General features: G+C 41.7%; 1 protein-coding gene across 2 annotated transcripts in view; it reads right to left on the bottom strand.

Annotated features, from left to right (window-relative positions):
• Positions 1-8,170: 8,170 nt before the first annotated feature.
• The window catches only part of paplna (papilin a, proteoglycan-like sulfated glycoprotein), a 32,236-nt gene continuing 12,426 nt past the window's right edge, over positions 8,171-27,980 (bottom strand). The window contains exons 10-29 of one of the 2 annotated variants that reach the window (XM_053510153.1): positions 27,770-27,942; positions 27,452-27,575; positions 27,102-27,228; positions 26,709-26,780; positions 24,052-24,256; positions 22,305-22,481; positions 22,052-22,202; positions 21,132-21,215; positions 20,483-20,606; positions 19,798-19,882; positions 19,621-19,720; positions 18,927-19,248; positions 15,611-15,769; positions 14,861-14,988; positions 14,614-14,671; positions 14,371-14,517; positions 11,755-11,882; positions 11,562-11,670; positions 11,235-11,398; positions 8,171-9,500 (exon numbers count right to left, since the gene is read on the bottom strand). In XM_053510153.1, coding sequence (XP_053366128.1) covers positions 9,328-9,500; positions 11,235-11,398; positions 11,562-11,670; positions 11,755-11,882; positions 14,371-14,517; positions 14,614-14,671; positions 14,861-14,988; positions 15,611-15,769; positions 18,927-19,248; positions 19,621-19,720; positions 19,798-19,882; positions 20,483-20,606; positions 21,132-21,215; positions 22,052-22,202; positions 22,305-22,481; positions 24,052-24,256; positions 26,709-26,780; positions 27,102-27,228; positions 27,452-27,575; positions 27,770-27,942 — 2,810 coding nt within the window. In that variant the 3' untranslated portion in view covers positions 8,171-9,327. The remainder of the gene's footprint in view (positions 9,501-11,234; positions 11,399-11,561; positions 11,671-11,754; positions 11,883-14,370; positions 14,518-14,613; positions 14,672-14,860; positions 14,989-15,610; positions 15,770-18,926; positions 19,249-19,620; positions 19,721-19,797; positions 19,883-20,482; positions 20,607-21,131; positions 21,216-22,051; positions 22,203-22,304; positions 22,482-24,051; positions 24,257-26,708; positions 26,781-27,101; positions 27,229-27,451; positions 27,576-27,769; positions 27,943-27,980) is intronic. The other variant, XM_053510154.1, reaches the window with a different exon arrangement.

The raw sequence follows: 27,980 nt of genomic DNA, 5'->3' as shown, positions 1-27,980 counted from the left end.
ACCCTGCACTACATCACCCTGCGCTACTGTACATCACCCTGCGCTACTGTACATCACCCTGCGCTACATCACCCTGCGCTACATCACCCTGCGCTACTGTACATCACCCTGCGCTACATCACCCTGCGCTACATCACCCTGCGCTACTGTACATCACCCTGCGCTACTGTACATCACCCTGCGCTACATCACCCTGCGCTACATCACCCTGCGCTACTGTACATCACCCTGCGCTACATCACCCTGCGCTACATCACCCTGCGCTACATCACCCTGCGCTACTGTACATCACCCTGCGCTACATCACCCTGCGCTACATCACCCTGTGCTACTGTACATCACCCTGCGCTACATCACCCTGCACTACATACACACAACCTGGTGCCCTAAGCCTCCTGGGATAGGCTCCAGGCCCCCCGCGACCCTGAATACAGGATAAAGTGGTATATATAATGAGTAAGAGAGAGAGAGAGGGGGGGAGAGAGAGACAGAGAGAGAGAGAGAGAGAGAGAGTTCAAGCCAAATACTGTGAATATGTACTTTATTTTATTGCGACATTGTGGTTTAAATTTCGCCTCTGGTCTTTGTGCAGGTTTTCCCATGTTTTGAGGGTTTTCTCTGGGTACTCCAGTTTCCTCCCATAATCCAGTGATATACACTGATCATTAAGTTGTTAACATTGTTTATCAGTTATACACAAGTAAACAGGTGACAGGATCATTTGCACCCCTGCCATGGTCTGATTTTACTGAAAAACAATTCAGCACTTGCTGTAATAAGTCAATGCTGGCTGCGATAAGGAGGCGAAGTTAGACCCATGGGATGTTCTGAACAATCAAGTCCGATCCATGGAGCCTCACACTGCAACCCCCAGCACACAAAGGGTCTGTTACCAACACCCTGGTTTTGCCGAGTGATCCCCAGAGGGAACAGAGCCACCCTAGGGGTACAATATTAGGCACAGTGTTTTGCGTTGTAATGTTCTGGCTGATCAGTGTGGGCTGATTGGTGTTTCCAAACTGACCAAAGTATCTGACTGGAAGTGTGAGTATGTGTGCTTGTGCCCTGGGACAGGATCCAAGCCCCCTCTGTGACACTACACAGGATAAGTGGTGCAAAAAAAATGAATGGATGGATTTTATTCCAGGATCAAATAATTCTTATAAACTATATACTCGTTAGGCTTTAATATTAACACAAAGCAGTGTTGAGAAACCTTTAAAACCTTTAAAATATCTTCTGTTTTCCTTTTCATATTTATTTTTCTATTTCATAGTCTTTTATTTTAAGGTCACGGGCAGTTGTCTAAAGCATTTCACTGCATATCGTCCTGTGTATGACTGCGTATGTGACAAATAACATTAGAATTTGAATTTGAAAACTTCTATCAGTTCTGTGATCCTGTGGTCGTGTGATACTGAAGACTGCAAACCCAAGCTTTTTGTGACGTTGTGGTTTTTGTACGACTCTGTAATCGCACTGGGATGCTGTGGGCTCTGGCTGCACAATACCAGACTGCAGAGTCGATCTCACTCACTCCATCAGACTCCAGAACAATGACAAGCCAATCGGGTCTGTGAGACCTAAACTGGCCCTCACTGGGTGGAGTCACTGAACCAGTAGTTTGAGAGGTAAAGACCAGTGTGAACCCGGCTGTCTCATTCCAGCGATACCAGTAAATATATGGGGTACTGGTACCATTAACAGAGCAGGAAATCTTTAACGATGATCCAGGAGAAAGTGCCAGGTTCTCTGGTTCCTGGTGGACCCGTAGGACCTGCTGACCTGCAAAGTTAAAAATGTCTTCTTGTTAAAAAGATGCTTTTGAAACAGTTTTGATTAATTCAGTATCACTCACTTCATGAGCTTACATGAGGTCAGTAGCCGCTGTGATGTCAGAATACAGAGGATCAAACTTAAACACTCCATCCTGAGCAGTGCAGCGTTACTGTACATCAGCTCTGGTTAGGGGCAGAGACGGGTGGGACCGGGTGTGGGTGGGACCTGCTGCTTGCTCAGTGTGTGTGTGTGTGTGTGTGTGTGTAGATCACATGACACTGTTTTCTGTTTCAGAGTTCCTGGAAACTTTCTTTTAAAGGATATTTTAGAGCAAATTGTATACAAGATTAAAATGTGGTGATTGTTGTGTTACTGAGGATCCAAAACATTTCAACAGATTCAAATCAATAAAAGTGAGATCAGTGAGAAATAAAACATTTATAAATGCCAGGTTTAATGTATGGTAGGAAGTTAAACATGTAAAGTGGTTTTGTGGAATCTGCACATGTTCCTCAGAGCATTATGGAGAATAAAATACTAAAGAAGGGGAATCATTTAAAACACACATTTTAAATTCAGCAAGAAATCATGTGTTATTGTGGCTGATGAATATTAGTACAGTGGAGAAAACTGAGTAACTTATAAAAAGCATCAGTGGAAAAAAATGATTCATGAGTAAACCTACAACACCATCTCCGTTACAAAATGAGAATTTCAGTTTTATTGTTTGCAGGTTTCCTGTTGACGTTTACACTCAGACTTTAGACGACACTTGTTCACTACACAGTTTAACCTGATGCTTTTACTCAGTTGTGATTTTAACGATGTCAAATACACTTAAAACTCCCACTTTATTCACTTTTTAATAACTTATACTGCACATCTCACTCACTCACACTCCAGAACTCCTGTTCGGATCAGCGACATCGTGACATTGGAAAGTTATTTGAAAATATTAGATTTGTTTTTAAAATTCTCAAAATAATTCCACAAAATATAACTGTTAGATTGATATTGTATAATCGTTATAGGAAGATAATCTAAAACAATTTAACAAACTCCCAAAAACTTGATATACTCACCAACAAATAAAACTATGAGAGACGTTCATGTCAAAGCTGGACTTTTGGTTGTACAGAATAACAGAACACAATGACGAGAGTAAACACTCCCTTTATGTCTCTATATAATCCCCTGATACACTAATGCACTTATCCCAGTGTCTCACTAGAGCTTGGACACCATCAAGGGAGAAAGTTTTCTCAATAAAACTGAAACACCGGCCTCCCAGGAACTCCTTTTTTGTCCAAAACATGTGGAATGTCGTGGAGCGAGGTCAGGACTGTATGGGGACATGGCGTTAACTCCCAGCTGAGTTCCTGTAACGTGTAAGTGGATGATTGGTGAAAAGATGTAATTCTAACGCAAGTTGGCGACAGTCATGTTCAGTCTACACTACTGTTCAAACGTTTGGGGTCACTTGCAAATGTCTTTGTTTTTGTTTAGTGATTTATTTTCTACATTCTACAATAATACTCGGGATTTCAAAACTATTATTCTGTAATAGTTCTTGCAAGAACAGTATCGTCAAGTGCATTTGCAAAATTCGTCCAGCACCATAATGAAACTGTCTCTCATGAAGGCCGTCCCAGGAGGGCGAGACCAAAACCTACCTCTGCCGCAGACCAGAAGTTCATTTAGAGTTATCAGCCTGAAAAATGACCAATTAACAGCACCTGAGATTAGAGGCGTTATGAAGTCTTTACAGAGCAGAAGTAGCAGAAACATCTCACCATTAACTGTTCAAAGGAGATTAATGCATTTTTTGGACGCCTTCAGCATTCCTTTACAATGTAGAAAGAAATAAAAATCAGGAACCATCATGGAGTTAGAAAGTGTTCTAAAACTTTTGAACGGTAGTGTGTGTTTTGTTCATGAAATGATTTTTCTTTCCAGAAAAAAACTATTTTTTCTGATTATTTTTATTATATTATTAGGGAAATAGAGTGACTTTCAAAGAGCATCACTGGAACAAGCATGAACAAACCAACACCTCCATATCTCTTACACACTGAACAAGAAGAACTGAATGTTTTTTGTTTGCTTCCTGTTGAATCTTTGTTCTCATCCCTGAACCTTCAGACTACACATGGATCCTTTGTTTAATTGAACACGGGACACAGTTGTACTTCATTCTACTATGGTCCTGTGATCTCAACAAAATAAAAAATGTGTACAAAAGTGTGTTTTTGAGAAGGTTAAAGAGATGTTGTGGTTTTTGTACAGCTCTGTAATGACACTGGAATACTGTGGGTTCTGGCTGCGCAGTACCAGACTGCAGAGTCGATCTCACTCACTCCATCAGAGCCCAGAATGATCTGAAGATCTTTTCGTCTGTGAGATTTAAACTGGCCGTAACTGGGTGGATCGACTTTACCAGTATATGCGGAGGTGAAGACCAGTGTGAACCCTGCTGTTTCGTTCCACTGATACCAGTAAAGATACGGGTTATCAGTGCCGGTTATAGAGCAGGTAATCTTTAAAGATGATCCTCGAGAAAGAATCAGCGTCTCTGGTTCCTGATGGACCTCTATGACCTGCTGACCTGCAATGGTGAAAGTCTATTATGTATATACAGTATGTATAGTTGTTTCTGAAACTGTTCCAAATCACGCAGTATTGCCAATGTTATGAGCTTACATGAGATCAGTAGCCATTGTGATGTCAGAATACAGAAGATCAAACAGCTCATCCTGAGTGGTGCAGCGCTACTATATTTTAACTCTGGTTAAGTCTAGCGATGGGTTTTACTGGATATGGGGCGGGACCCGGCGTGTGTGTGGTGTGTGTCACTGAGAATCACATGCTGTAGGTGTTCCTTTTGTTTCCTGGTCATTAATGACTATGAATAATTTAAATCAGTATACTTTAAAGAAAATTGCATTGTATAAGACACGATTAAAACTAGGACATTAATATATTATTGTAAACTTATCTAAAACGCTTTACCAGATTTACATACGCATGAAGTCAACAAAAATAAAACATTTGCAAGGACCTGGTTTCCAGAATGACAGGAAATGACATCAGGACATGTTGTTAGATTCGGTCAACCTGATTTTAACCCCTTCTTCTATGGAATGGAAAAGTTTATTTCACGATATATTCATAAAGTAGGAAAATCGGTGGGGAAACTAACTTTTTTTTTTAATGAAAATTATAAGAAATGATATTGTGGGCGTGGCTGACTAATGAAAAATATTTAAAGTAGGAAACAACAAGCATGATCAGAACAAACATGAGCTGTGAGTAAAACAACACCACCATCTCTGTTACAAAATGAGAATTTCAGTTTTACTGTGTGTGTGTGTGTGTGTGTGTGTGTGTGTGTGTGTGTGTGTGTGTGTGTGTGCGCGCTTCCTGTTGACTCTCTCACCTTCACACTTCAGCCTAAGCTCTCACACTGGGATCTTAATGTATAATCTGTATAATAAAGAACCCAGTTCTAATGTGGTGTGGTTTTTGTACGGCTCTGTAATGGCACTGGGATGCTGTGGGTCGTGGCTGCACAGTACCAGACTGCAGAGTCGATCTCACTCACACCTTCAGACTCCAGAATGAGCTGAAGATCTTTCGGTCTGTCGGATTTAAACTGCCCGTAACTGGATGGATCCATCGACCCGAGACCCAGAGAGGTGAAAACCAGTCTGAACCCTCCAGTTTCATTCCAGTGGTACCAGTTCAGATACGGGCTATTAGTCCCATTCACATTACACAATATCTTTAGTAATGATCCAGGGTGGAGAACCAGGTCTTCTGGTTCCTGATAGACTTGTATACGCTGCAGATCTGCAATAGTGACATGGAATTAATAGAGAGTTAAAAGATTTGACAATAATATTATATTCATGATCGTGTAATCATACATGCGGTGAAAAGCCACTCTACTGTCAGAATCCATAGAATGAAACAGAAATGCTTCATATTAAAACAGTGGGACATGGAGGAGCCCAGGTTTAGTGCTGAAATAGACGGTTACTGTTTAGGGGGTGAAACCCTGCACTGACTCAACCTGCAGAGGAGGAGGAGGAGAAACGCAGACGAGGTCACACAGGAGAGCGTTCAGTCTGTTAGAGTTCTGGGAAATCTATTTAGAACATAGTGTCATAAACACCAGCATGTTTTAGACTAAAGCCTTGCGCAGTATGCAAGAAGGATTAAAATATACCATTGTGAGATGATAATCCTGATCACTCCACCTAATCCACATAAACTTGGATTCACATAAACAAAACAACATTACATTTAAAAAAAACAAAACGAAACAAAAAAAAACAGGTTTCTTGAATGTAACCTCATTAAAACGGCTCCTCGCACTTTGATCTTAATGAGTGATCAAATATCCTGCACGTCTCAATAGTTCTGACTGTCGCCACTCAAAGAATGAATCGCCTTTTTTGCTTGAAACTTTTTTTTATAACGTTATTGATGATAATAATAATTAATGTAATGATTTAACTTTAGACAACATGTAACTTGGAAACAGAAACTTTGAGACAGCTAAGATGAGACAGTTTCCTTTCGTGTCTGCCTGCTTCCTGTTGAGTCTTTAAGTCTGAAATGTCAGCCTACATTTTCTCACTGTTGATCATTGTCATGTCTTTTCCCGGTACAGGTGTTTCTGTACAAAGAAAAATGCACAACTGTTTATTTAGAAACAAGTCCTAATTCTAGTAGTTTTTGTACGACTCTGTAACGGCACTGGGATACTGTGGGGACTGGCTGCACAGAACCACACTGCAGAGTCCGTCTCACTCACTCCATCAGACTCCAGAACCATATGAAGATCTGTAGATCTGATAGATTTAAACCTTCCATGACTGGCTGGGTCCATCAACCCAACACCTCGAGAGGTGAACACCAGTATGAATCCTGCTGTCTCGTTCCAGCGGTACCAGAACAGGTCCGGATTACTCATGCCAGTTATAGAGCAAGAGACCTTCAGTGAAGATCCAGAGTAAAGAACCAAGTCTTCTGGTTCCTGTTGGACCTGTGTGAGCTTTTGACCTGTGATAAATGTAATTTGAAGTAAATGAATGATGAAACAGCTCACAACAAAGCTACAACATCAATAACATCATGATCTTACAGTTAGTCAAAATACTGGTGAATGTTGTAATGTAGACGATCACATGTGCACAGGCCATTTCCAAAGTTAACTAAAGTCGTTAGCGAGAACTCGCTACAGAAAGTTAACGGTTAAGAGGCGGGACTACACGGTTCGTCAATCAGGTCACTGCTGGTGTAAAACTGCATAAAATCTCAAAGTCACTTTATCCACTACACACACTTTTATTCACTCAAAGTTTATAAGTTATAATTAATGAGCTTTTCATTCGTAGTTAAAGACTCCGGAAAATCCAGAGAACTTTGTTGGATTTACATTATATATTTATTGACTTCCAAACTTTTGCAAATTTCTATAACAAACAAATAAACAAAAACAGAACTGAGAGTGTTTAAGGGATCTGGATAATTTTAAAAACATATTTTATTTATTTATGTACTGCAATGTGAAGGTGGTGAACTAACGCTGGTGAACCCAATACATCACCATCATCATCATCATCATCATCATCTCTGTTTCACTGTTTATTTCCTGTTGTGTTTCTCAGCCGGAAATGTCAGCCTACATTCTTCACAACTCAAGCGCACACACACACACACACACACACACTAGATATTTAGTATTTACAGTGTGAACAGAGCCATCTAGTGGTCATTGCTGAATCTTTACCCTCTGCTACACTTTATTTGTTGATGAAGTTTTGTGATGAAGCTTATTTCCACAAAATCCAATAAATTATCATATTACCTGCACTATTTGCAGTATATTCTTTAAAAACCAGGATTACTTAAAGTACTGATACATGCTGGAGCTAACGATAGACGCCTTTATCAGTCAGACTGGAAGAGTAACTTTACACGGGTGTTTTTAAATCAGCGAAGGCGATGTCCGATGCAGTAGTATGCTCTGGTCGAATCCCAATGTGATGTAGCAACATAGCTTACAGCAGGTTATAGTCGCTAGATGTCCAAAAATAATTTGGGCTTTATAGATAATTGGAGGACCTTTTGAGGACAAAGCGACGTCCGGTGTCCATCCCACTAGGGAAGGTGCTGCTCTCATTTCTTTTAGTAAATACGACACAGAGCTTAATCAGTAATCTCCCAGAGTTATTAACTATGATTGGATCTCCGTCTGACGCCACACAACTCAATCAGGCGACTGAATATTTAGAGTCAACATTCTGTTATACCTTGGATAATGTAACCACTGATATAACAATCAAACACGTCTTTCAACAGGAGCATACACACCAATAAGCAGTTATGAGGACTTCAGGAAATTTTTACATGAAAATAGTAGACAAAAAAAACGTATGCTTTAAAACCAGACCATTGTATACATAATGATGTAGGAGATAATCTAACTATATCAGACCAGCACAATAGTTTACTCCTCTTTAAGAGACTGAACTTATTTTACTAATCTCTTCAGCAAAATCATCAACATGTGTACTAGATCCTATCTCTACAAGGTTATTCAAACAGATATTACCAGAAATAAATTAAACACCCTTTTATCTCCAAAATTCTAGAAAAGGCTGACACTCTAGCAAAGTAGCTATGTTCATATCTGCATAAGAATAACATTCACAAACTGTATCAGTCAGGATTTAGGCCCCATCACAGCACAGAGACAGCGCTGGTTAAAGTAGTAAATGTCCTCCTATTGGCCTCTGATCAGGGTTGCATCTCTTTGCTTATTTTACTTGACCTCAGTGCAGCTTTTGACACCGTTACATAGTATTTTCCTTCACAGATTGGAAAATGTAGTAGGAATTAATGGAACAGCCCTCTGCTGGCTCAGATCCTGTTTGACTGATCATAATCTGTTTGTTTAAATGGTGACTATTCTGCATGTTTTGAAGTTCGGTGTTCCACAGGGTTCAGTTTTAGGGCCATTGCTATTTCCCTTAGGAGGAATAGTATTAGTTCCTACTGTTATGCTGATGGCACATAGTTATTAAAACCAGATGAGAAACAAAACAGATTAATAAAGATAATGAGTGTGTGAAGGACATTAGTCAGTGTTGTGTGTTTCACGCAAAAAGACATGGTAATGTACATAAAAAAATATATAAAGACATAGACCATCATTATAAATATAAATGCATATATAATAAAAATAAAAACAAATATGTTTTCCTGTTATAAAATGAACCAATATATTCAACTGCTTTTACAATACACATTCGCACATGCCAGAGTGGTCCTCTGTACTCCTGGATAGAAGTGTTCTGTCTCTCACTGTTGATCCAGGCTCAGACATCTGAACATAAGTTCCTCTTTACAGAGAACAGTGAAGAACCGTAAAACCCTAACTGCTGATAGACGGTCCACCTGGTCCGCCTGACGAGTGGCGTTTCCCAGCATTCAGTGGCGTATAAGGAGGTGAGACTGTTCGCTGTGGATTCTCAATCCCTATACATGTCTCCTAGGCTTGCCCTTTCCTAAAGAGTAGCTGTAACAGCTGGCACAGCAGAAGCTGGAGTAGTACTTGTGTCCACACAGACGGGCACTGACGATCAGCCGACAGTTGGCTAACTCAGGCTCGTCCACGCAGTCGGGAGACGGGCTTTGACCCCCGTCCGAATCTGAAGAGAAAACGAACAGTTCAGTGTGTCAATCAGTTAGCTGATTATTACTACTTCAGGTGTACAGTAGATATTGATTAACCACAACTAACATCACTGCCAGGTAAACTGAACAACAATGATCAAAAACTATACACAAGTCAACTTCAGGACCGGATCATGGGCACCCAAGGCCCATCTGCACCAGCAAGACAGACCAACAGGCAAGCCCATTGGTCTGATCCACAGAAAAATCAATATCAATGTTTGCATGATAGAAAGCCAGTGGAAAAACTAGTCTGATCCATGGAGGCCCCACCCTGCAACCCACAGCACCCGAAGATCCGCTGCCAAGGTTCTGGTGCCAGATATCCCAGCACCCTCAGAGGCCTTGTGGAGCCACCCTATGGAAAAGAGCCGCCATAGCGGCCATCATAAAAGATCGGAAATAATTACATGAGACCTGTTACTACACATATTATTGTAAAGATTCATCGTCGCATGTTGCTTCTCAAGTCTGGGTTTGTGTTTTTATACCAGAGGAAACACATTATTATTATTATTATTATTATTACTTTTATTATTATTACTATTATTATTATTATTATTATAGCAGTTATATATCAATGACACTGTAGTTATCACCTTTAATTATAGCTGGTATAGTTGTCATTTGATCTGCACATTTCAAATGGCAATCATTTTTTACACTGGATGCTGTGTTTGATAGACCCTCCCCATTTTTATCTGTATTTTTGAATGACTTTGGACTCTTTTTCAAGTATTCCTCAAGAAAAAGTTTAAGATTCCCCCTTCTACAACCCCGGCTGTAATTATTATTGTCACGGTTTACTTTTTATATTTAAAATGCTGAATGCCTAGACACTCTAAAGAGGACATGATATGCAAAATTCTAATTTATTTAAGATATGTGTGTATACAAACAAACAAATGTGAATTTCTGCTTTTCCACGGGGCAGACTGAGGACCTCCAGACTGATCTCTCTCCACACTGGGAATGCTTCAGGATCCCCCAGTCTGAGGTAGTTGAGGTGGTTGAGGTGGTTGAGGTGGCCAGAGGAAAGAGAGAAGCGAGTGAAGATGGAGTGAGAGATATTAACCAGGCCTTAAACCAGCCCATTTGAATGTTTCCTCATTGTTACATCATATACGAAGATACTTTCTCTTCCAGCTCTACCTGCCCAGCTCTGTTTACATCTACAGAACTTGGATGATCAGATGTTCCTATCCAGAGAGACTTACATTTCACCTCCTCACACATATGAGCAGGTTAAGGGCCTTGCTCAAAGGCCCAACAGTGACTGCCTGGTGGTGCTGAGGTTTGAACCTGAGACCTTCTGGTCTGTAGTCCACCACCTCCAACAGCTCAACCACTGAGCCCAACTTTATATTTATATTCACCTGGGGAAATTTATGGTTGGCTCAACCTGAAACCTCAAAAACAATAAACTCTAAAATATTCACACATACAGTATAAACACTAAAGGACATGGAAACAGTTAAACAGGAAAAATATACCAACATGACATTTAGTGAGTTGATTCATTTTGCACAAAGCCCAAAACCTGGTAGCTACTCATTTAAAACTATTGAGACTTTTCCTTTTTTATAGCATTGTTTATAAAATGGGAATTGTTTATAAAAAAAAAGTCATCACTAAGTTTTTAGAGATTAAATGAAATGAGAATTTAAAAAAAAAAGGAATAAAAAATCGTCTGATGGGAAAAGCTATACCTTTGGTTATTCGAATTTCGGCAGAGGCGCTGACAGCGTGTGTGCCGGCGTAGGCGTTGCAGGTGTACAAGCCCTCGTCCACAGGCTGCACGTTATAGAGCGTCAGACTGCCATCCTCCGACACCTGCACCCGATGCCCATCTGGTCTCACTGGCACACCGTTCCTGCACAGGAATGAGGAAAAACAAAACAATAATTAAATAAAATACAAAAACTGATAGTTTAGACACCTGTTTGAACTACAAGTGGTAACTTGTGGTAACTTGAACTACATGATCCTAAATCAAATAAAAAAACAGATTATTATTAACTCAAGATTCTACAAACCTGGACCAAGCTATGTTGACATTTTCTCCTGATGCGACACACGGGAGCCGAACCACGCTGCCCTGAGACGTCTGCACGTTCTTGGGAGCTGTGGTGATCCTCAGGTCCCCTGGAAGGGAAGCAGAAACATGGTTGTGCCACGCCCACTGTACAGCGTGTATACACACACTAACGGATCATTCCCAATACAAACCTGAGACTCTGAGCTGGATTTGCAGCTGCTCCTGCTGCTGGCTGTTGGAGGCCGTGCAGGTATAAGTGCCCGAATCATCAGCTGTGAGGTTATTAATCACCAGCGTGCCGTCAGAGTGCTGAGAGTGTCTGGAATACATCACACAGGAGAGTTGGGAATATAACCACACAACAAACAAGAAGACCACCTGTGTGCAGACAGCCGTGACAAAAAGGTGCTTTAAAGGTAAACGGTGACTAGATTTACAAACACATCCTAATATTACACAAGAACTTCTGATGTATTAATTAAAAGGCTTGGTTTAAATTAAAGCAGGATCTTTTATTATAACTATGGTCTTCTTAAACACAAAGGTTTCTGTTCACTAATGAATACACCATTTTAGTGTTTTCAGTTTCAGGTTCATACATTATACATTATACAACCTTTAGTTCCAACCGGGTAATCTCACGATGTAAGGAGCGCTCCACAAATAAATGTGTTCGTCAAAACCAAATACCTTAATTTAATAAACAAACAAATCACAATCTGTTGATGATAAACTGTGTCTGTAGAACGGTTGTATAATAGCAATATTACACAATAGGAAGTGCTGTTGTGCTGAATATCAGCACAGCTCTGGTACAGTCACAGACACGAAGCCACAGGCAGAGTGTTAAAGATATCACAGCCGCATAAGAAAATCTCCGTGCTCGGGGCGGTTACTGTAACGCCTAACATCAGGCCACCCTGTCGTTGATTATTTAGGTTTAACAGCACACCTCTCCCTGTTTAACTCGTTATTTCTACAGGCACATTTACGGACAATGAACTATGCAACTAATGATAAAATCACTAAACAACAGGAATAACACCAAATAAAATAATAAGACTGAATGAAATAAACATTGTAGAGTGTGATGTGTGATGTGTAGAGAATTATAGAAATGAAAGCATATCAGGACATCCGCAGATGCAGTAGTGTTGTAATAATACAAGAAAGCACTGCAGTCAACTACAAACTCGAGTATGTGAAAGGTGTCGAGTCACACTACAGACTAAAATATAATGAAATAATGTAACGAGACAGCTGTTAGAGCCAACACTACAGAGAGCAGCGGGCAAACAAAACACCGCCGTACCAGCTACTGCCACCAGAGGACGCCAGAGAGCGCCCCTTACTTATAACTTCTGGAAATGAGCTCCACCTGTGCCCAAGTGTATTTAAGGAGAGCTCTCTAATCACGCACCGCTCGGTGTTCAGTCAGTCATGTCATGTGCTGGTGGTGTAATTCTCAACCAGTAATGATAATAAGACTCTCCTGGGTATATCTCGGTAATTCCTTTATCTGCTCTGTTAAGCTCTCAGTCCAAGTATATAAGTGTTTAGAGAAGACAGACTATTCTAGGTTTTAATGGGCCTGAACCTTTGGTTAACCCTTGGCCCATTTCGTCCGTCCCGGTCTCTGTGTGTGAGCTGCTTGGGTTCAAACCCTGTTTACAATAACCTCGTTAAACCATTAACAGTAAACTGGTCTCGGCCCTCAGTAAAAAACTCAATACAAAATTAGAAAACCTGTTCTGTACTTCCTGTTATAATCTGCACTTTAAATACTTGACGTTGTTCCCCGGCAGGATTGTATTTATTGTTGTCCCACTGAGGCTTCACAAAGCGCTGAGACTGATGAAGATTAAAAGCCTAATTTAAAGCACACGATTCATTAGCGACACCTACTGCTGTAACATCAGAGTGAGATCATTTTCCTACCAGGAGCACTTGTTTAGGGTTCAAGAGCTACTGTATATAATATAGCAGCTCCACCAGGTTGCCGCTGTCGGGCCCTTGAGCACGGCCCCTAACCCTATCTGCTCCAGGTGTGCTGTATCATGCCTGACCATCTCATGAAACTGAGGACGCAGGTGTACAACAACGCTGAAGTGTTAAAGCGGGTTTACTGTAGGTCAAAGATACAGACGTCTTGTGGAGCCCCAGCTCTCGAACGAGTTTAACTAACAATAGTAATGACTCTGGACGATCTTCTTGCCCAGCTGTGCGTTCTGATAGAGAGCATGATTATGCCTAAAAACTAATGTATTCTTTCTGAATAAGCAATTCACCTTAAATTAATGTGCAATATGAATAAAAATGAAAATACCATAATGAATGAGCATGCAAAGTAACAAAAATGACAAAGTACAAAGCTTATTGACCTGTTCAGAACATCCCTACGCTGCATAACATCCCATCTCTCTCACTTCAGTAGAGGAACCAGACTCAACAGGGAACTCATCCTCATCTGGGTGATAACGGATAGCAGGGATTGACTCATGAACCAAACTACCAAGGACAACCCAAAGAGTGCCAGCTGTTTCAAACGCGTCTATCGAGGAAATGACACTCGAAATAAAACCGTGACACCACACACACGCAGAGGACTCGGTCATGTGACTGTTTTCAAAACGATACCAACCCCACATAAGGCTTCACCCTACATACACCCTCCTTCTCGATACAAGCTTCAAAGCCCCAGGTACATTCGTCCCATTACTAATGACCCTAACAAAATTCCCTGCAGTATAAGAGAGACACTGTTTTTATCTTAATTTGTCCCCATCTGAACGTCCCACATACTAAACCTGAGTGTGTTGAGAACGGCTCCATTTTTCGTCCACTGTATGATGACTGAAGTAGCAGCTGAAGACGGTAGGACGGTGCAGTGGAGCCTGGCACTCTGACCCGCGCGGCCGTTTACCACCGAGGGTTCTGATCGGTCAATACTGAACCTGAGAGAAACCAGAACAACCACCAGGTAAACAGTAAGTGTTTCTAATGTTCTGGTATAAACAGGTGTGTGTGTGTGTGTGTTTAATAGTGAGTACCTGGGAGGGAAAACTCTGGAGTCTGCAGAGTCTGGTCTACCTGCCCCGTCTTTGGGCTCTACAACGAAAAAGCCATCAGTAACTCGAGCGATACACTCTCCTGCAGATGTTCAAGCATCGTAATAAACTGTGTTTTAAAAGAAATGAATATAAATCTAGAAGGAAGTGTGCCACGGTATCTGTGGCCTTTAACTAATTCAATTCGGCACAACTCAGAGTCCCTCAGTAGAGCAGGAGACGGGTTTACCTGAGACAGAGAGGTAAATGTAGCGGTGATCTCGGTCACGGTCTCGTGTGGCCACACACAGCAGCCAGCCAGAGTCGGTGATCCTCACAGGGCCCATGAACAGGGAGCCATCGGGCTGTCGTATGTGACTGCGTGTTAATAAACAGAAAAGGTTCAGGGGTGAAGCTCCAAAAGGAATAAGAGGTTAAAGGGGAAGAAGACAAACTTTATTAAGACTGTGCTGTAAAGGGACATTTCCTCGTGCTTTGGATCATTAAAGGAGTTCCTGGGAGGCCAGTGTTTTAGATCACGGCTCTGACGTATTGAGAAAACTTTCTACCCTGATGGTGTCCAAGCTCTAGTGAGACACTGGGATGAGTGTATTAGTGTATCAGGGGATTATATAGAGACATAAAGGGAGTTTAACTGTGAGATAAACTGTGTTATTGTGTTAAAACTGTTATCATAACTGTCACATTAGCAAATACTTAAACGATGCATGAGGCCATTTGCTTTATATAAGATCAACCTGGAAATGGTAAACTGTTAAACTGTACATCAATGTATTAACTTGCTTCATAAAACACTTAATGATCTGAAGAATACAGACAAAAACTGGTCGTACATTTCCAATGATAATTTAATTAAACTTTAAAATACAGGAACGTTTAGTGAATTATTCGTATGACTTACCAGACGATCAGGTCTAAGAAGAAACATGAAGAGGACCAACGTGACAAGATTAAATGGAAGAACCGATGCTGTACTAACCTGAAGGAGTCGAGAAGAACACCGTCTTTTCTCCACTCGACCGTCACCGTGGACGATGGCGGCGGGTTCACTTTGCATGGCAACACCACCCACTGGCCCACTATACCCTCCACCGTAGACGGGTCCGACTTGTCTATACTCACACCCGCAGCAGGCCAACTGAAGCAGGGGAGGCCGAAGGAGAGAAGGAAAGGAAAAGAGCGAAAAAAAGACAAGACAGAAAGATTGGACAGGGAGGGAGACATGCAGGAAGAAGAGAGGAGAGAAACGGGGAGACATTTACTTTATGCTGTACTATTGGCCACAAACTGGCATGTGCAAAAAGCCACCAATATAAGCATAAAGATCAGCCTGGCTCCAGTCCCAGAATCTCAGACGTCTGTTTCAGTCTAAAGAGGGAACGTGCTTAAGACGACCCAGGAAAGAGGTTACACACGCCTCAGCCAGGGCGTCATGCAGTTTATACTGAGCTGAGAATCACAAGCTCCATACAGACGGTACGAGTCCAGGCGTTCAGACTCGCCTCGCTGTACGGACACCTGTACACCGTCACCAGGGTGTGTGTGGCCATGCTGTCCACATGTTTACAACACAGCAGCTTAAACAGACATTTACTGTTACATATCTGCCTTATATAAATAAAAAAATTAATGAACAACAATAATCTTAAAGAATCGTTTCTCATTTGTGCACAAAAAACACTGTACGTGCTGCATCAAGTGCTGTTTAAAGCTATAAAATACTTAAGGCTAAAGACATCAAATTTGCAGTAATTAATTTAATTATTACAATTATTATCAGAATAATCATGCAATATCTTGGCAACCTTAAATTGTTCATTTGTCCAGGTTTTCACCGCTCCTTCCCTTTCACATGTTATTGTATTAGTATGTTTTAATATTTTGCTGTTTCTGGTTTTAAAGTTTAAAAGTTGAATAAAAAATCTGCTAATTTATTCAGTATTTTTTATCCCTATTATTTTTAGCTTAAAGGTTATTGCTTGTTATTAAAGCACCTGGTTAATAAGCTATTAAAATGACTTTTTTATATTTTATTCAGGTAATAACTAGACACTTGGGTAGTGTGTATTAAGGAAGAGAGACAGAAATACAACATCAGTTACAGAACATCTAGATATTAATTAATTAAATAAATAATGATGTGATCATTACAGGTTTAATGAAGCCCACTTTGTGAAATTAAATGTCTATTGTGTTTTATGTCTGAGAGTGTGTTGGTATCGTCCCACACCGACTGTACAACACACACCTGGGAGTGACACACAGACAGGAGCAGCAGTGCTGGAGCATCACAGCATGTTTCTTTTATTAGTTGCTCTGATTGACATGAGTAAAGACAGAGGTCACTGATGACACCACACTTACAGATCGACTAAACCGCCAGACCAAAACTAACATCCTAAATACAAACTTAAGTGCAAATATGGAGGAAAAAAGCAAAATTATACAGCAGGGGGAAAGTACCAGTCCCAGAAAGGTCAGTAATGTCCAACAGGGCCGCGGTGAGTGTACAGAGTCGGGGGGGGAGGTGTGTGTGTGTGTGTGTGTGTGTGTGTGTTGATGGACAGTGTGACCCTGATTAAATTGTGTTGTATAACTTTTAAGCAAGCCTATAAGCCGTCCCTATACATGATGAACTAATGAGAATAAAAGACTTTACACCAGCTGCAGTGAAACGACTGGACAGATAAATGTGTGTGTTCTTTACAGTCTGAACTGTGATTGTGATATAAATGCAAAAAAGAAGCAGAAACTCAGTGTTGGTGTATGTGGGAGTGTTGGGATTGACCACTGATTCAGAAAACAGGAGATAATGAATCAGATGTTATAAAGATGTCTGAGCGCATGAACATTTAAAAACTACATCTGATTCCATTTCATGCTCATATTAATACTGATGATGATGATGATGATGATGATGATGACCTGCCTTTTAAACACACTTTTAACCCTGCTATTAGTTCTTGAAATCACTGACGCTTTAATAGCTCCTTTTTTTCCCAAAAAAATATATTTATGTTAAAGTTTGGTGTTAAATACTGTACAGTCACAAAACCAAATGATGACTTTTACAAAGGGACAGAACTGGACCTAAAGTCCTAAATAACGTTTAGCCAGTGGAAAGGAGCATCAAGTGGCAGTAATGCAATCACAATTTTGGACCGATATAGGCTGGGAAACACAATGCATGGCCAAAAAAAACACAGTTTGGATATAAATGAAGAAATATCCAAGAACCTTCAAGGCTAATTACTAACGAATGTATAATTACTGAACTGATTGTTGCAGCTGACGACAGTTTAATTAGTAGTTTTTTTATCCCCTAAACAGCCACGTTGGAAAACACACAGCAGATCAGCATCGGGTCAAATCACTGGCCTGCATCAAGCGAAGAAAACAACTAAGGAACCTGCTGAGAAACTCAAAATCATGAAGGTCCATAATAAAAGATGACTTAAACGTGTGATGAAGTTGCATCATAAGAAATCCACAGGAGAACTCATGGCTACGTTTAACTAATCAAAAAAGTCTTGGAGTGATGGAAAAAAGGTCATGTGACCTGATGAGTCCTGATTAAGTCCCTATACCAGAGTGATGGGCGTGTCAGGGTGAGAAGGGAAGGACATGAAGCGATGCTCCCATCATGCATAGTGTCCACTGTACAAGCCTCTGGAGACAGTGTTATGATCTGGGGTTGATCAGTTACTCAGGTCTAGACTCAGTAACGTTATGGGGCAATAAAATGAAGTCAGCTGACCACCTGAATGTACTGACCTTAATCCTTATCTCGAAATAAAGATCTGGACGGAAATAGTTGTGACTTTGCATATGTTACTAAGACAATGCCATGGAACACGGGATCGGTGATTAAACGTGAAGGCGGTCTAACACAGGTCTAAAGTGTCTTTTTGGCCAGGCAGTGCACCGAGCAAACGAGTTAAGAGTGCAGCTGACTTGCACTTACGACCAAGTTAAATATACGCTTGTGTTTCACTGCTAATTCTGTAAAAATACATTTTAAAGGAAAGCAGCAGCACGAGGAGTGTGACTGTGCAGCGCTACATGAGTGAGTAGAATCTGGGTCTAAAGGAACAAACGTAATGTTATCTGGATGTCTGATCAGGTCATGGATTCAAATGTATAAAAAGAGGATAAACGTCTGCGTTGTGTAGAGCGAGCAGTAGCTGTGTGTGTGTGTGTGTGTGTGTGTCTCTGAGAGCGGGCAGCATCAGGCTCCTCAGGTTGGCACAGAGGGCACCGTGTGAGGGCAGAAGTCTCCTTCTCCGCACTCTTACCTGTCACTAGGGCTGTTACCCTGCACGTCTCTGGTTGCCGGCCTGCGCCCCCCCGACTGAACCCAGCGACGTTGTGAATGCTGAGAAGTGTTGGCGCCCGGCCGGATCTGGCTCCAGGCGGTGCTGTATGACGTGGAGACGGGCCTTTTGTTCTGGCATGTCTGCTGGCACTCCTCCAAGGTGGCGAAGTTATTTGCGTTGCCATGGCAGCCACCGTACCAGAAGTGTTCACAACGAGACGAGGCAGGGTCGTAGTAATATCGAGCGGTCCACTCGTCGCACAATCCAGCAGTGTGGGGCAGATCACATGGAGCACGCTGAGCTGGGTCAGTGGAAATATAAAAAATACTCATAAATATCATTTCCATCAGTTTATCTTTTTTATAATAGTTACAGAATAACGCAGTATAGTTACAGAAAGTGATTACACTGGCTTAATAACTATGATCTTAATATTTGAACTTAAATAAGCAGGGTTTATTATTTTGACTATTATTAAGCAATTTCATAAACGTACTGGAGTTGTGCTAAACATGACAGGTGTTTGTTTGTTTATTAATTATAATGATGTAAATGATGTAAAACTTTATAATGATCCTGAATCGTCTCTATTTGGAAACATGTATAAAGATCATACACATAAAGTATAATCAGTTCTGATCTGATGAACATCTTGTGTATGTTTGTGGCTCACCCCCGCCAGGACAGCCGTCTCCATTAGAACCCTGAGCTGCAGTCACTCCATCATAACAGCAGCCGTATGTGGACCTGCTGCAGACCCCACGAGGTTCCACCTGAGAGAGGGAGAAGAAAGAGACTGAGATACAGGGAGAAGAGCTAGAGATAACATTTAGACCAAGCAGATACTCACAGCTGGGACGGCGGGAACATGTTCTGGACATCCCTCCTTACTGGGTCCATGAGCCTGAGTCACACCGTCCTGACAACAGCCGTACCTGAGGGAGGTGAGACGTACACGGAGTGTCACAAAGAGGCATGAATGTGAGAGACACGAGCAGTGTTCAAGTCAAACCGGGACTGGGGAATGAAGGAATAAAATTGATTTACAGAAGAGTTGAAGCGCACTACGCTGATGAGACTCGCAGTCGCAGGAAAACATTAGATCGGTGCAAACATTTTACAGAAGGCCGTAGATCTGTCAATGACTCAGAACGTAATGCAGGCAAGAACACTGTGGACATTCAGCGAGTGGAACACCTGATCCAGGAACTCGGCTGGGAGTTATTACCACGTCCCCTGTACAGTCCTGACCTCACTCTATGACTTTTCACATATTTGGGCCATTAAAGGGGTTCCTGGGAGCCCGGTGTTTCAAACGTAAATCAGACAGTCTGATCATGGCTTCGGCGTACTGAGAGAACGTTCTACCTTGATGGTGTCCAAGCTCTAGGGTTAACCCTAACCCTAACCCTAACCCAGTGCATTAGTGTATCAGGGGATAAAGTCTCGCTTTGACTCGAACACCCCTCATATTAACAGAAAACAACCTTTCTTCTAATAACCTCCTGTAATAAAAGCAGAGCATGTGTGTGTACCTGGTGCGGGTACAGGGTGATGGTTGGTAACACCCCTGACCATGAGGTCCACTGGCTGGAGTCACACCATCCGGACAACAGCCGAACGCAGTCTGATGGCAGTAAGGAACATCGCGCTGGTGACCTGAGTGAGATGAAGTGACGCAAACTACTGAGGACGGAACTGTAACTTTTAAAAGTTTTTGTTGCAGTATAATAATAATGAAAATGAAAGCAGGAGACATCAATGACTTGTGAAAAACTGAAAACAGCAGGATAAGTTTAAAGAGAAACTGAAACTAACACGGTCGTAAACAGAGCGTCTCGAGCACAAAACAGACGGAACGGGAGACTGAGAGGAGACAGATGTGCATGCAGGCGCAGGCTGGCACGTAATCATTTAATTATAGCAAACTGAAAGCTTTTCATTATGAAAGCAGTCGTACACAAAACAGCAATTCCAGAAACCACTAAGTCATGATGACATCTGAGATCATCACAGGACTTTCACACTGAGATCGGGAAGGACGCAGTCCAGCGCATCTCAACTATTTTAATCACACAGACACGACCGTCCTGTGATTAGTGCAGGAAGGGGGGGGCGGGGGGGCAGTGCTGGGGGAAATAAGAGAAAGGGGGCAAAAAGGAAGATGAGAGAGGAGGTACCAACCCAGGGTGCCGTCCTCAGGATTGTAGGGGTAGAAACCGAAAATGGTGTTGTCATAACCTCTCGGGTCCTGCATGCTGGGAACCGCTGTTTAATGAGGAACAGAACAGAGAGATCAGAAAGAGCGTTTTGTTCTGCTGAAAGCATTCAGAACATTGTTTACTACTGTGGACGTGCTTGTAATTTCACATTAATACACACAGACTTATTATAAATAAAGTCCGGTCTAACTTATGTAAAAAAAAATCTTAATTTAGGGTTTATATCAATAAATTCCTTTAACATAAGGCCATGTCGAACTTTACGATCTGGTTCAAATCGAAAGGGACGAACATCAGATACTGAAACTGATACTAGAGTTGAAGCGCGCTCCATATGTAGTGCACGTGTGTGAGAAGGAGAGAACGTGTGTTAGAGGACATAATCAACCCCCAAAACTGTTTTCCAGCTTTTTACATCTATAAATGTGGTGGGATCAAAGATCAATGACACGCTTTTTATCAGCTTGTTACATTTCATGTTGTGGAATGTCTTTGAAACAAGTTAGTTCCTGTTATATATCGTTAAAGTCGTTCCCTCAGCAGCCTGTTCTCTCCACGTTAATAAAAAAAAACACCTAAAAAGACACGTTGGAGAGAAAGCAAAAAGCACAGGCGTTCGTGAAACTAGTTGTATCAGATCACATAATATCTATTGATCCGTCTACTATAGTGGCTGATAAACAGAGTTACACACCGTTAATGTCTACAGGAACATGAGTGTGTTGGTGCGCACGTGTACAAGAGAAGAGTGTGTGCAGCACGGTGTGTGTGTCTTAAACCATCCAGCTAACTAATGAGGGTGAGAAAGTCCTAAAAGTGTGTGTGTGTGTGTGTGTGTGTGTGTGTGTGTGTGTGTGTGTGTGTGTGTGTGTGTGTGTGTACCCTGCGGGCTGTAGCAGGGCTGTGTGTTGCAGCTCTCCACAGTAGAGGGTTTGTGATAGGTGTTACAGCGCTCCACCCCGTAAATGTTTCTCTGTGAGTCTGAACAGATCACCTGCCGCTCCCGAAGCCCCGAGCTACAGCTCTTAGAACACTGAGAGAGAGAGAGAGAGAGAGAGAGAGAGAGAGAGAACAGGACTTACAAACTGCTAAACACACACAGATTCTAAGAACTAAGAACAGACCAAAGTCTCACCAGCCCCCAGTCACCGATGTGCCAGCCAATCCGGGTTATGCAGCCGGGCATCTCGCAGGTCTGCGTGTTTGGTGGTTTGGGCAGACTGGCACACATGTAATCTGTAAGACGATTTCCTGCTGAACCCACACACGTCACCTCTCTTGTCTGCTCTCCAGAGCCACACGTCACAGAGCACTGCAGAACACACACACACACAATTATATACACCAGTATGATATACATTCTGGGGTGTGTGTGTGTGTGTGTGTGTGTGTGTGTGTGTGTTTACATGTGACATGGCTGATTGCTGTACAGGATGTGTTTTGGTGTGTGTGGAAGTGTATCTGTCTCTGTGTTGGTGGACAGAGACGGTTGAAGGTAAAACTCTGTCCGTCTGTCCGTCTGTCCGTCTAGCCATGAAGTTGCAATGAAGCTAGAATTGTTTGGGCCAGATAGAAATTTGTATGCAAGACCCATCCTACACAATTGCTTTCTTCACACACACACACACACACACACACACACACACACACACACACACAGACACGTGCACAGCTGTACACATTGGCTGGTGATAAATCCTGCACCCTCTATCCAGACGTTTCCTGGTTGTCCACTGTCTACTCTTCCTGTTCAGAGCAGTGGTGGTTTAAACAGGTAAAGCTGAGGGTGACTGATCAGAAGGTCGGGGGTTCGAGCACCAGCACCACCACGCTCCCACTGTTGAACCCCTGAGCCTGACCCTTAACCCTGTCTGCTCCAGGGGGCGCTGTATCCTGGCTGACCCTGCACTCTGACCTCAGCTTCTTAACATCTTCCTAACAGTGCTGTTTGTTTCAGACATGGAGGAGGCCATAAGTTTTAGGAAGATAAACTTGAACGTACATCAGCACACGTACAGTACATCACCGAGATGAGCTATGACACGTTCGTACCACTAGGGGATCCTGCATAAGCATGGTCAGGAACGTGAATAAACACACATCCTTAAACATAAAACTAAAACTAAACTAATCTCATTAATTGTACAGAAACGTGCGAATTCACAGTTTATGTATAAAACCATGAGTTTATCAGTGAGGCTGCTGGGTTTCATCATTCGAACATTAAGTTCAGTTTCTTCCTCAGTTGATTTCAAGCTTCTGGTGAGATTTTTCTGGCCCTGAACTTCTCTCTGTCCAAGCTGTTACAGACAGACAGCTCAATTTATTATCTTTTTTTTACCTAAAAGACAAATCCTAATTTCAGCACAGAGAGAATAAACTCAGTGGTTTGAAGGGAAATTATTTCTTTCTGGTTATATCATTTACTTCACACTAAAGCTCAAACAGCTCCTTTAAAATGTTTAAAAGTGTTTTATGTTTTGCCCGTCCTGAAGTTATAATCAACAATAAGATTTATTATTATTTGTGCGTCTGAGTTTGCTTGAGAGGTCGTTGACCCCTGCACTTTGATAATCAGTTTTAAGTTTCTACTCACTGAATAGCAGGAAGTCACCGACTGACCCACAAGCCAGGAGTCTCAGTACAGTGACGTCAGTAACTCCACACAAAGACATTATTATTATTTAGGCTGAGATAAAAAAATCATTCTGAATCTGAGGCTCCATTTACATCTAATATCCGGATTCAGAAAAATAAAAAATCATCACATTACAATATAAAAGGCTGAAACCTATTTCTATATAATCTGACCCAGTAGAGTTTACCTGAGGACACACACACACACACACACACACACACACACACACACACGTGGTGATTACCTGGCTCCATGATGACACGCTGTACCGCGCGCAGTGCTGCATGCTGCAGGTTTGCTGGCTGACGGGTCTGGGTGTGTAAGTCTCACACAGAGAGTCCTCCACCAGTCGCCTCCCAGACGCATCGTGAGCGACACACTCCACCTGTCGAACCTGAGTGCCACCACCACACGTCACAGAGCACCGATTCCACTCACTGACCTTCCAGCTGTCACACACACACACACCAAAAATTAATGAAAGTCAGCACGAGGATGAGTGTAAAGTGATGATGATGATGATGATGAGGATGATGAGGAGGATGATGATGTGCCCAAAGCTCTGCCAGACAAGCAGCTGCCACAGATCCACCCCACGCAGCAGAGCAGAACACACACCTGGAGCACTCAGGAGATGTTCAGTTTAAACAAAACAACAACTGTGCACGACTTGTAGGAAAGAAAAAGATATAGGTCTGGATAAAAACAGGGATTAAAGGTTAAATAACTCAACACTTAATCATCAGATGACCTTCAAAAGACGAAAAAAAAACATGAATTAACCGTAAACATACATACAGGTACAGTCTCATTAACAGAGTTCCAGGCTGCAGAACTGCGGTCGTTAGAAATTCTTCTTATTTATGACCTGGTGTTCTCATCTTCTCACATTAGTGTGTTTTATTTCCTCCGAGCACACCAAAGCAATCGAGTCCCCGCAATATCACCAAGCACCCGAGGTGATACGGCTATTATTTTTAATAAGGTGTGTCCATGCATTATTAGGTTCAGGCTTTTTTTTTTTTATCTCCTCATCACACATTAATATGCGATGGCTACAGAGACCCTTGGCATGTCCTTGATTTACTGCTCCTGACTGAACATGGATTATTTTTCACACTAATGAGGACCAACTGCACTCAGCTGTACTTAATCTTATCCTGTATAACTTTATACACTTAACTCATATACTTCTATTTCAATTCTATTTTATTAGCCACCTTGTACTGTATGTATTCTTATTTTTTCAGCTAAAATGTTTAATTTATAATTAATATTTAAATGTATAACTTTCTCATATTTTATATATATATTTTATTTCACTATTTATGGCTGATTATAGAAGCATTTCACTGTGTATGGCTGTGAATGTGATATAAAATTTAAACTGACTATAATGTGGTGCATCGCGCCCAACGTGTCCTCTGGATAATTATTTGTATATATAAATTCATTAATGTGTTTATATACATTAATTAATTTATATATATATATTTTAAATGATTTGTATTCTTGTCACACGTCGTGTCTCCAGTCCGTAGCTAATCAAACGTTATTCACCAGCTCATCCTTACGGTTAGCTTTATTAACGTAATTCAGTTTATTTCTCTCTGCTTCACCCACTTTAAAAGACAACAATCATCACAAGTTATGTATTTGATGGTCAGAAAATTTAATAATCTACATTTTAAATATTTTACACAGAAGCCCTGAAGGCCATGTTGTAATGTAATTTTAATGTTTTTTGGCCTTACTTAATAATTCCTCAAAATGACATTTTAAGTGCAAATTATGGTATAACTCTATTTTAAATATGCTATTTTAATGTAAGAACTTAATTTCTCAAGTCAATGTTACATGGGATAGTGATATCAACATAATATCCAATATTGGCAAATTAAATCTAAATAACAACAAAAGATAAAAAGTCATATTAATTTAAGTTATTTTCTTTCCAGCACTTCTGTTACATCACACTGTGACTTTTAAAGCTAAACTCAATGCGGTAATAATTCATGGCCACACCGTATTAAAACTTCACGGCTGTGGATCCACAGACGTGAAACACACCCATAATATCTGCACCTGAAGCCCCAGTTCCCCCAGAAGGTGACTCGCTCTCTACAGCACACAGACAGCGACCCAGCTCAGAGCTCCAGGGCTGGAGATCACAAGTTCCACACAGGCCAATGATGTGGCTCATGATGAAGGGGGTTATGGAAGCATGGAGTGAGGAGAAACAGCGGTCCTGTTCCGCCTCGTTCAGGGAAACACAGCACAGTTAGTGGGAGAAGGTGATTACAGCAAAGCTCTGAGCTGGACAGTTGCCCCAGGCCTCGGTTCATCTCCACATGTGGAAGAACAGGCACGTGCAACACTTATCTAATCATTCTTTAATGTTGTATTGATTGAGAACATCAATACAGACACAAACACATGTGACTGGTGCAACTAACTGCTCAGTAACCCTACCACATAAATACATCACTTTCTTTAGAAGTAATGACATGGATTCGAGAACTTTACGAGGTCGTGGGAAGATCTGGACATGGTGTGGAAGTAGTTTCAGCATGGAGAAGTGTTCTGGAGTTAACCCCGAACTCATCAAAATTCTTCTAGGAATCGCTGTAGGTACTAAAAGCCTGAGTGTTTGAAAGCCTGTCGACTAAAGACAGCATGAAGCAGACTTCATGTGTGTGTGTGTGTGTGTGTGTGTGTGTGTGTGTGTGAGTGATGTAGGACTACTGCCCTCGGTGACCTAATTCTCAGAACTCATCAATTCTTAGAAGAACTCTGAAGTTAACGCACCCATGAGACTAAACGATGGTTGTTTCTTCAGGAGTGTTAGTTAGACATCAGTAAGTGTTTAGATCACATCCCACGCCCCTCATGCTGAGTTACCTGTACACCTGAACATAAACATGTGTTGCCTCCTTGTGTGTCCAGACTTGTGGTGCGTACACGTACGCCATCCTTATAGAACACAGGAGCAACACACCAAGACTGTTTTAGAAGAAGTGACTCCTCACTAATCACACACTTCAGATTAGTACAGTTATGTACAGAAGTATTCACCCCCCCTTGAACATTTCCACATTTTGTATTGTTAAACCCTGGAACTGAAATTAATGTATACAAAATAAATCAATCATAATACTGCAGTGAGAGAAAACTAACAAGCTAATTAATTACCAATAAATGTTGTGATTGGAACCATTTAATTAGTTTTAGTGAAACTACTTATCATCAGAGGCCACCTAATTGGTTAGAATCGTTACTGGTAAAATCCCCTACCTGCGTGTTTGGGGACACGGCTGCTCGTTACACGTGCGGTTATTGAGAGGACGAGGCAGAGACGCACACAAGTAGTCAGCGTAGGCTTCATTATCAAACGTGCAGAAGACGAGACGGGACTGGTAACCTTAACACATAACATAACATAACATAACATAACATCACATAATATAACATAACATCACATCACATAACATAATATAACATAACATAACATAACATAATATATATCTGTTACAGCTCTAATCACATCCTAATATTTTTGAACTAGAAGGGGGATTTATCTCCATGACATGCTCTGATAAGTATGTGCAGATGGTCTTATGTTCGTGCTGAAGTCTGATACTGACCAGAGCCACATTCCTTGCTGCAGGCGGACCAAGAGCCGTAGCTCCAGTAGTGGCCCTCTCTGGGGTGGCTGCTGGAAAGATAATACTCGTACTCAATTCCCCGGTTGGGTTCCTGAGTAATCAGCTGAATGAAGGCAAAGAAAAGTCAACAACCCGAGTGAATGTTCACTCCAAGACATGTTTCTGACTCCAGGTCTTTTCTAACCTGGAGTCTCTAACATCTCGTCAAAGAATGTCAGGAATGTGCAGCATTGTGTTGGGGGGGGGTGTTTGGGTTGTGTGTAGGGGGGGGGGGATTGTGCCCAACAAAGATCTCACCTCTACCACCAAAGGCTCAGTGGTCGGTCCACGGCCAGTGATGGTCTCGGAGGACAGTTCCCCCTCCGCTCCTCTCTGGTAGTACAGCGTAGTCCCCGCGATCGGGGTGCTCCGGGAGAACTCGATCACCCAGTGCCCATTAAGGTAGTACTCACCACGCAGGTTCTTGATGGCTGTTCACAATGAGTATGAAATACTTCTAATAAAAGAA

This window comes from Clarias gariepinus, chromosome 13 (assembly GCF_024256425.1).
Source record: "Clarias gariepinus isolate MV-2021 ecotype Netherlands chromosome 13, CGAR_prim_01v2, whole genome shotgun sequence".
Classification (NCBI taxonomy): Eukaryota; Metazoa; Chordata; class Actinopteri; order Siluriformes; family Clariidae; genus Clarias; species Clarias gariepinus.
The sequence above is the reverse complement of the archived record's forward strand: the minus strand, read 5'-3'. Positions and strand labels throughout refer to the sequence as shown.